Below are 10,384 nucleotides of genomic sequence, written 5' to 3' on the forward strand. Positions count from 1 at the left end.
AGCATTATTGTCACCCTTAGTAGCAATATTACATCCAATCTACAAATAATGGAAATCAGAACCATGAGCCGTATTTCTAGTAGTAACAACAAACAGCAAAATGTACTTTCATATATTTGATTACTTACAAAAACGTATGCAAATGAACCTTCATTGCGATAAATTATATAATTTGGTAGATTTTTCAGTGTACATTGCCTTAACAAGAACAACAGTTGAAAATACAATCTTGTAAGAGAAACTCATCAAAGTAGGAAGCTACGATGAACACATACGGTTTTTTTGCATTTAGCCCTTTGAGAAAAAACAAGGAAATCAAGAAAAAGATCAACTGGTTTCCTAAATTATATTGGCACTTCCATTAATAATACTTGTGCACCATAAAAAATCTAAGATAATTATTAGTTTATTCCATAAAATCATACTAAAGATAAATAACCAAAACAACAAACGATAATCTCCAACAAACAAGTCAAGTTTAAAAAATAATAATAATAATAAATACATAAAAAATCAAACCGCTGAAATAAAATTCGAAAAACGAATCTATTTCTGTTGTATGGAAGTTAAAATATAGCCCTTTATTTTAAACTAAATACAGAGAAAATTACATTTTGCGGTGCCAGAGTATAACTGCTTTTTTCAACTTTGGTCCTCAACTTATTGATTTAATTTATTTATTTATTTTTTTGTAATCTTGGTGCTTAGTTGAGGTTTTTGTAACGTGTTTGAACTTTGGCTCATGTTCCAAGTAAAATGACTATATTTTTAGGACCAAAATTGCAAAAATCAGCTATCTTCAGGGACCAGAATCAGTCATTTTACTTGGAATGGAACCGGATACAATACAAGAACCTCAAATAAGGACTAAAACTGCAAGAGAAATATTTTTGCAAAAATCAGTTATGCTTAGGGACCACAAAACTTAAATAAACAACATTCTCACAAATTATGAAAATTTTAAAGGATATGAGATCACATATATCATGGTCATCATTTTTCACATTCTGAATGAGCAATTCCAAGAGGAGATATTTTCTAGCTTTCTAAAAGTTGTAACAAGGAAAACATGCAACTAAGGTAGATTCTTCATTTTTCTGCAAAACAGTAATTCTTCCAGCATCATTATTTTTTAATCATTGTTGAGAACACACCAACACCAACACCAACGTATCAGAATTTATGATACTTCAACATAGAGAGAAAAAAAAAAGTAGTATAAAGGAAATACATACATACATACATACCTCTTTTAATCTTGAAAAACTTTACATGTGAACCCAGAATTCACAAGATTGTTAATGGCATCCCTGAATCTGTAGTAATCATCAACAATGTTGTAAATTTGATGAGAAATTCTAGCATACCCAGTTATCGGATTGACCTCCCCAACCTCTGGTTGCCTATAATATATTGGAACTTCAACCTTAAAAGACTCCCTTAAATGAGACCTTAATTTTAATCCATCAGAATCACTCATAATCTCCAAACAAGTGGGTAATCCAACCATTGCCATACTTGAACACATATCAGGAGGTGAACCAAGATGAGTGCCCCATGATTTTGCAAGCATGTTTGCCATTTCTATAACCTTTTGGTGATTCCATTCTCTTATTCCATCAAGCCCACCTTCAAACCTACTTACAAACTTTAAAGCCTCGGGTACAACTAGTTGTGCACTGTAGTCCCTTGTCCCGATCCATGAACTTTCTATAGCTAATCCATTTCCGTATTCATGAGATACCACAGGGTGGTGGAGATTAGATAGCTCGGGGTTTCTACAGTGCAAGAATGCGATTGAAGGTGGACAGAATAACCATTTATGGAGATTGCTAGTGTAGAAATCAGCCCCAATTTCTTTGACATCAACCCTAGTTGACCCAATTGCATGAGCAGCATCAACGAAAATCCGGTCAACTCCTTCTTCTCTACACATCTTTACCAATTCCTTGACGGGAATTACAACGGATGGCATGGAGGTGATGTGATCAATTACGGCTAACCTAACTTTACGATTATTGGATTTCCCTAATTCTAAAGCGTTTCTAAATGCTGTAATTATTTCGTCATTTGAAGCTACGGGGAAGGGCATTTTAACCTCGATGACATGGCCACCTGCTCGCGTTACGTAAGCCTCGACGGACTTTTTGACGGCACCGTAGGCGTAGTGGAGCATCACGGCGGTGTCGCCAGGGTTGAATTTTGATTCGAAGAACGACCATTTGACTTGTTGGAGTACGATTGCAGCGGCCGTTGTGGCGTTATCGACTATTGAGATTTCGTCGACGTGATCGGCGTTGATGAGGGTTTTGATGGCTTCGCGGGAGCGGAGGATGGAGGGTTTGAGATGGTTGAAGTAGAAGTCGTCGGGCTGTTCAAGGAAACGTAGCTGGTAACGTTGTTGGGCTTCGATGACGGAGGAGGGGCATGAACCGAAACTGCCGTTGTTAATTCGGGCGACGGCAGGGTCGTGATGAGAGAACTCTGAGCGGATATCAATGTCAAAGCGCTTATGTTTTTTGCAAGGGGAGGAATTGTGGCTATTTGGGGTATCGGTGGCCATAGCGGTGGTGGCGGCGCCGTTCTCATCGCGGTGGCGGTGGAGATTATTGGATGCCATGGAGAAGAGACGATGGTAGTGTTGAGAACGGAGAAAAGACGTGTGTAGCGTCGAGACTGGTATTTGTGAGAGAGTGGAAGCGGCGAGGCTAAAAAGTAAAAACATTATATTCAAGTGGCTAATTAGATGGTAACTACAGCTTTTTCGTATTCAGATATGTATAATTTTTTTTCAAATAAGTTAAATAAATAAAATACATTATATTTTTAATTACTTTGTTAATTGTACAAGACTAAAGCATAAGTTTAATCGATGATTTTAGTAGTTTGTTTTTTTATTTAGAATTTAGATTAAAAATGATTTCTCTTAAGAGTAAACTACTGACTGCGACGATCAATATAGTATAATGAAAATTTCTTTTATTATTATTTTTATTATTATTATTATTATGGACACTCATTCTTGTGATTTGATTTCTGGTACCAATAGTCGTTCAAGTCTTAACTGTTAAGATTGAGATGTCAAATTTATAAAATAACATGAAAAGTTAAATATATTTTTTTATATTTCTTATCTATCTTCCTATCAATTTAAAAGATAAAAAGTAAATTACACGAATGGTCCCTATGGTTTAGGGTAATTTGTATATTTGTTCCTAATTTATTTTTTTAACTCGAAAGGTCCTTATTATTTGTTTCTATTACATGCTTGGTCCCTATTATTTATTTTTGTAATGCGTTTGGTCACTGTTTTAACTAAAAAAATTATTATTTAAATAGAGAAAAATGGTAGGGTATGTAAAGTAACGTGAATGGGTGGGGTTGGGGTGTGTTTATTTAAATAAATTAAAAAATCAAGGGCAAAATAATGTTTTTAGGTAAGACATGGACCAAATATATAATAAAAACAAACTGTAGGGACCTTTCGAGTTAAAAAAATAAGTTAGGAATCAAACGCGCAAATTATCATAAACCATAGGGACCATTTATGTAATTTACTCAAAGATAAACGTATGGATATTTAATAAAAACAATAATATTTTAATAGACACATATCACTATGAGTATGAAAATATTTAGGAACAAATATAAAAGGATATTTAATATTTTAATTTTTATATCATTTTTAAGGGAGCTGAGTAATTTAACTCATAAACAAGTATTTTAATAATTATAACCATCTTATAATTTTTGTTTGAAAAATAACCATTTACTTTGGAATTTCGTATTCCAAAGTAGTTACATCCATTCCGAAGTTGGGTGGTTGGTAGGTATCGGGTCTGGAATCCAACAATCGTATGTTCGAGACTGACAAAATGGATTCCAGACTATGTTTTTTAACGATATTCCAGAGTATTTATGTTCATTCTGAAGTTAGTGGTGGTTGGTATGACTCGAGACCGGAATCTGACACTCGTACGTTCTGGACTGAAAAGTGTATTCTGGAATATACGACCATTCTGGAATGGTAAGATTAAGGTATTTTTGTTTTTTGTTCACCAACAAGCTATATGTAGTGTATTTATGTCTTTGTTCCCTAATTCATTAACAAGTAGTGTTATTTGATACTTTTTGTAATCTAAAAGAATGAGTATGTATACGGATTTTTTCGAATGCTAGTTTCTAATAGATGGCAATGGTAGCGTATCGAGGCATTTATGCAATATATCTCTCCATACTACACATGTTTCGGTGTAGATCTAAGCATTGATATCAACTTTGTTGGGTTAATCATGTTGGTTGCTTCTAAGTATAGGTTACACACTAATCAAATATGTATATCTTTTTAATGTTCTAGATCAAATATAGTTATGCAAATTCTTATTGATAGTGATGTCAAATATTTTCTTAGTTTTGTTAGTAGTATGTCTCATAACACACTACAATTGTTTGTTGTTAATAATGTTATGGAAAGTGATATTCAACGATTTATTACCTATGACAATAAACCATGATCCTTCTTATAATGACCCTATAGATGGGGGTGATTTTCGGTATAAAGGTAAGGTTGTTAATGATAATTCTCCAACAGTTGATGTTGATGAATATGTAAACGATGATACAAATCTAATTGTTGTGGATAGAAATTTCACCTTACCATTTATATCTTAAACTTATTACATCTGGGTAAGCCCAAGATCTTGGATTTAATCAATATCTTGGACTACTATAATGTTTCTTGTAATATCTTATGCATGAATTTAAAGTTTGATTGAAAAGAAATAGACCAGGTCAAAACATACGTGATCAATGACCTCGTGAATGTTGAAGACCAAGAATGTCGAAATTTTAGTTGTTATTATTATGTATATAAAGCCTAGCTGATCAACACTCACACACATGTTGCCTGCCATTTCCTTTCCAATTCTCTTGACACTTGAGCATATTTACATCATTTCGAAGATTAGCTAGCACTTGTAATTTATTTCGATTTAATATAAGTTCCAAGGAAGGTGATTTCATCACCTCTCGATATGAAGTGAGTTAGAATCGATAAACGAACATGAAATCAATCATAGAAAGCATTAAGAACACATCATGTAAATATGATCTTATTGGCTCGTATTAGCCTGGAGATATTACAATGTTTAAGAGAGTGTTTACAAACTGGAGAGCATAAAAGTTACTCTCAACTCTAGTACCTACCCTATTATGTTGTGATTACATCGTTCGAGTAACATGATCCGTAGCAGATGAGAGGTGATCACATGGTTCGAGTACCATGATCCGTAACAGATGAGGGGTGATAACGTGGTTCGAGTACCATGATTCGTGGCGGTTAGTGCTTCTGGTGTTATCAGTTATCCTGTTGTGATTAATTAGATTGAGATTAGATGTGATAGAGTATGGGGCTAGAGGGCCATGTTGAACGAGTTTCAAGGGAGAACACCTTGAGGGGGAAATCGAGTTGGTTTCCGAGAAAGTTAGATGAGATGACAACTGGAGTCGCAAGACTCGAGAATAAGTAGAGGTGGTGCTTCGTGGAGGATTATGGGTTGAGCTACGCAGTCGGCCGATAGTGGGGATGCCACTTCCTGTGACCGCAGTGTGATATTTTCTGTGAGGAGCAAAAGGGATATGAGTTTCCGAGTTGGAGGTAAACCCTGTGGGGTAGCAAGTGTGGTGACCTTTTCACCAGAGTATTTGGGCAGTATGTTTGCTGCAAGGTATCCTTATACCAGGAAAGAGTCATTAGTGGGACTAAGATGGATGAGAACAAGGAGGTGCCTTGTTGGGGGAAAAGTACTTTTATTAGCAATTTTCGGTGGACAAGGGGTATATTGCGGCGGTGGCCCTCGTGGTCTATGTTGTGAATCGACAACGAGAATGAGGTCTGTGCTTTTATCATTATTCCCGATTTGGGAGGCGGGTCGAGGAGTTAGAGTCGAAGTGCGTGAAAGGACACTATTTCCGGATTAGAGACAGATTGGATTCAGAATAGTGGGGTTTCCGAAGGTGTGTCAGTGTGAGGCCTCAAGATGCCTAGAGGTAGTCGCATGGGGAGGATTCCGAGATTTTGTCAGGGATGAGATATATGGAGATTGGTTGGTTTCCTTTGGGAAGGCCCTGGGATGATTGTGTAATACGTTCAAGAGTCAAGTGTGACATAACTGGTGAGACAATCTACTGAGTAGATTGTGGATGTGCCAACTGGTAATTGTTCAAACCCTGAGTGGGGGAGAATTGGTTTTCCAGTAAGGGGATCGACGATTTGTTCAAGTGCGGTTAGAGAACGGTTATCGAGACCTACGGTTCGAATGCATGAGACCAGGGTTATTGGTGGTCTAGGCGAAGTGCAGAGAAAGGTAATGCAGGATGTACGTGTTCAGGAAAGGACGAGTGTCCCTACGACAGATGGGCATTGGACAGATACCATGTCGTGATTAGAAATTCTTCAAGGTTGTAATGGTAAAGTTTGAGGCGATTGGTTCAAAGGATAGCTTCGGCGGTAAAGAACTTCGGGCTTAGCATACGGGTTGTTATGTGCATTTTGGAAAGGGTAGAAGTGGATTGGGCAACCAACTCCATGGCCGGTATGTGTATACTTGCATGGGTTTGGAGTGCATGGGTTTGGAGCAATAGAGGAGGAAGTTTCGGATGTTCATCAACGTGTTCTGAGTCGTTGATGATTCATTCGTAAGAGTTGGAATATTCCGAAGTTGTGTGTTGTGGGGAAATGAAGATTAGATACGAGATTATTTAAGAATGTGAATTGAAGTAAGAGAAGGAGTTTTGTCATGACGGTAGCCGTCAGTAGTAGTGATGTTTATTTCTGGATGGGTGTGTGATCATCTGTCTATGATTAGCCACGAAACATGGGTTAGTGGATGCAGAGTGTGGCGTCGACTGGAAAATGAGACCGTGGGATGGTAAGAGAAAGTATTGTAAGGCTTCAGGGAGCTGCGGTATCCTTGAGTTAGTAAGAAAGGGTGTGGTGATACTGCGGTATTCTTGAGACTGGTATTTGAGGGAGAGTGGAGGCGACGAGGCTAAAAAGTAGAAACATTATATTCAACTATTCAAGTGATTGATGAATTAGATGGTAACTATAGCTTTTTTGTATTCAGATATGTATAATTTTTTTTTTGAATAAGTTAAATAAATAAAATACATTATATTGCAAGTGATTGTTAATTATACAAGACTATAGCATAACTTTAATCGATGATGTTAGTAGTTTGTTAATTTTTATATTTAGATTAAAAATGATTTTTCTTTAAGAGTAAACTACTGAAACGATCAATATAGTAAAATGAAAATGATACCTTTTCTTGTTTTTTATTATGGGCACTCATTCGTGTGATTTAATTCTTGGCACCAATAGTCGTCCAAGTATTAATGGTTAAGATTAAAATGTCAAATTTATAAAATAACATGAAAAATTAAATATATTCCTACGTCTTGTTCTTACATATCCTCTTACTCATGTTAAAGGATGACATGTGTCATATTTAATCTATTCCTAATAAAAACCTCTCTAAGGTGCCACATGACATTTTTGACACCTCTATTTTGCCACATGACATCTTCTCCTAAGCTCTCTCCTCAAATTCCCGCTCATAGTTGATACTCCACGTTCTAAGCTTAATCATAGTCAAACTTTTTTTTTTAAATAAAGACTTTCGAACTACGAAGCCTATAAATTAGGAATTATATTAGAAACTTAATTTTGATATCCACGACCTTCCCTAAAATCAGCACTAAAAATTGAATCCTTTCACCCTAAATCTCGGCAGCCGAACCCAATCTCATTTGAACCCTTTATTTCCATCAAATATTACTGGTAATCCTTACTCTTCTTCTAGAGCGAAATGTAAAACTACGTCCGTATTTATTTCAGTTTCCATGTTCATATTGAGGATTCTTCTATTCCTTCTTATTTTTCTAATTTCATGTTGACTTATTCTATTAAGTTTTTGTTTGTTGTAGATTCGATTGAAGCTGGCGTATTGGAGTTCAGGCGAGAATCTGTGTAGAGATTCGATTTTTAGTGTTGTGTTGCTTGATTTCGATTAAACTGGTCTACCTGGTTCTTGAAACAGACATATCTTAGCGGACCCATAAGTAACCATGAATGAAGATTTTATTGATCCAATTGGAAATGATGTTCTTGTGGGAAGAATATGTAGAAAGAGCCAATTATTATCTCATTTTATTGATTTCGTAAACAAATAAATAGGTGTGTACTAATCAGGGCTTTTGTGTTGTTGAAATAGAAATTTCCTAGAGGAATTCAAGCCTAGAAGTAGTTGGGACCGAAGATGTCTTGATCATGAGAATATGAATACAGGTTAGGAAACTGGATATTCAACTTTGCATGCTATTTTTTAATTTATTTGACTTCTGGAGCTTTTACTATGAATTTTAAAATTCTTTTAACTAATCTGCATTTGTTTAGAAAAAAAAAACAAAAGAATCAACGATGGGTGTAGTTGGAAATACAAGTTCTAACTTTTAACCAACATCAATTCTTCAATTCTCTTGGTGCAAGATTCTTCGTATACCTACAAAAAATTTTGTCTGTTGGTGGGTTTTAAGTTCATCATGAACTGGGTATCTGGTTATCGATATTTCTTAAGTATTAAAGAGGTTGACGCCTTAAGAAAGAAGATGGATCAAGTTCTTCATGGCTTTGATTGATCTTCATATGCCTTAAACATCTCCATGAATCACTAACTCCATTATGTTACTTGAAAGTTTTTAATTATTCGGGGTGGATTGAAGAAATTCAATTCAGTTATACTTTTTTTTATTAAGAGGAAAGTGTACCCAAATGATATAGATTTTGAGATAATATAAATCTTAGTTCCCTCATATTTCAATTACATTTAAAGTCTCGATTCTAATTGGATCAATTTTTTGAACAAAAGCCATGTGTGACGTGTTTGTTTTGCAAAATTGCATCTTAAGATGTCATTCGCTGGAGTGTGTTTGGTTTTCCAAATTATGGAATTCATTGTTGACTTAATACATCAAATTCCATGTGCTAGACTTCATTATTTTTGGGGGTGGTAGAAGGAATTCACTTATTTTATTTTCTTTGTATTTAAAGATCAAAATACCCTTATTATATGTATATTGATAATTGAAATAAAAAATTACTTCTTTGTATTTTGATATATTAGAATTTAAGATCTATTAAAATTTTATTAATAGCTTCCTTTTTATTTCTTGTCAGCCAAATGTGTTATATATTATGATTCGTTAACATTCCAATCCCTTTCAGCGACTCCATTCCTTCCAAACACCCTTTTAGTTCCATTCCCGAATTATAGCTCTTCCAAGTTGAAAGGTTTTTCTTAAAATAAAATTGCATGCTACTTTCATTTTCAAGGTAAAAAAAGAGCATGGTACTTTCATTTGTTAGCCAACATTAGCATGTTATTTACATTTGTAAGCCGACAATAGCATTCTACTTCATTTCTAAGCCACAATTAACACATTACTTTCGTTTATAAGAAAATAGCATTCTATTTTTATTTTTAAATCAACAATGACATGCTACTTTCATTTTTAAGAACAAAATAACATGTTACTTTCTTTTTTAAGGCTAAAGTAACATCATACTTTCATCTTTGAGGAAAAAACACATGGTGCTTTCATTATTAAGCCAAAAATAGCATGCTACTTTCATTTTTAAGGAAAAAAATAGCATACTACTTTCTTTTCTAAGCCAAAAGTAACAGGTTACTTTCATTTGTAATGAAAAATAGTTTTCTACTTTTACTTTTAAACAAACAATATGATGTTAATTTTGTTTTTATGGTAACAAGATCACGTTACTTTCATTTGTAAGGTAAAAAAGTTCATGGTAATTTCATTCTTAACCCAATAGTAACATGATACTTTCCTTTCTAAGTCACGCATAGCAAGCTATTTCCATTTTTTACTCAAAAATAAGATTCGATTTTTATTTTTAAACCAACAATAACAAGTTACTTTTTAATATTTAGCATCCTATTTTTATTTCATCTTATTGCATGCAACATTATACTATGAAAAAATCATGCAATTACAAAAATTTTATGAACTATGAGTTATTGGGTTAATTTTTATTTAGTTATGAATGTTATGTTAATTTTGTTCCCAAATAACTGAGTTTGTCTATTATCATGTCATTTCAAAGCGTGTAGAAAATTATGTTTTATATGTTTTTGCTTTACAGTCAATCAATCAAGAAGTACAAGTTCTAACTCCAAATCAAGTAAGTGGTCAAACATTTAAAAGTAAAAAAGTTATCATTTTCAAGCTTGAAGTGGAAATAATAGTAGAAATGTTATTTTTCTTTTTCGTTTTTTCGTTTTCAGTTGCATCCAGAGTTAAG

The 10,384-nt window shown here is 34.3% G+C and overlaps 1 protein-coding gene across 3 annotated transcripts in view; it reads right to left on the reverse strand.

Moving 5' to 3' along the window:
* Positions 1-2,728, reverse strand: part of LOC111915341 (probable L-cysteine desulfhydrase, chloroplastic) — a 4,998-nt gene extending 2,270 nt beyond the window's left edge. The window contains exons 1-3 of one of the 3 annotated variants that reach the window (XR_006186670.2): positions 1,248-2,728; positions 129-198; positions 1-39 (exon numbers count right to left, since the gene is read on the reverse strand). The exon at positions 1-39 is cut by the window's left edge and continues 2,270 nt beyond it. Coding sequence is in view for 2 of the 3 variants with exons in the window: in XM_023911002.3 (XP_023766770.1) it covers positions 1,253-2,725 (1,473 nt within the window). In the remaining variant the exon portion in view is untranslated. The remainder of the gene's footprint in view (positions 40-128; positions 199-1,247) is intronic. The other 2 variants (XM_023911002.3, XM_023911003.3) reach the window with 2 other exon arrangements.
* Between the last annotated feature and the right edge of the window lie 7,656 nt (positions 2,729-10,384).

The sequence above is a fragment of the Lactuca sativa genome, chromosome 9 (assembly GCF_002870075.4).
Source record: "Lactuca sativa cultivar Salinas chromosome 9, Lsat_Salinas_v11, whole genome shotgun sequence".
NCBI classification, from domain to species: domain Eukaryota; kingdom Viridiplantae; phylum Streptophyta; class Magnoliopsida; order Asterales; family Asteraceae; genus Lactuca; species Lactuca sativa.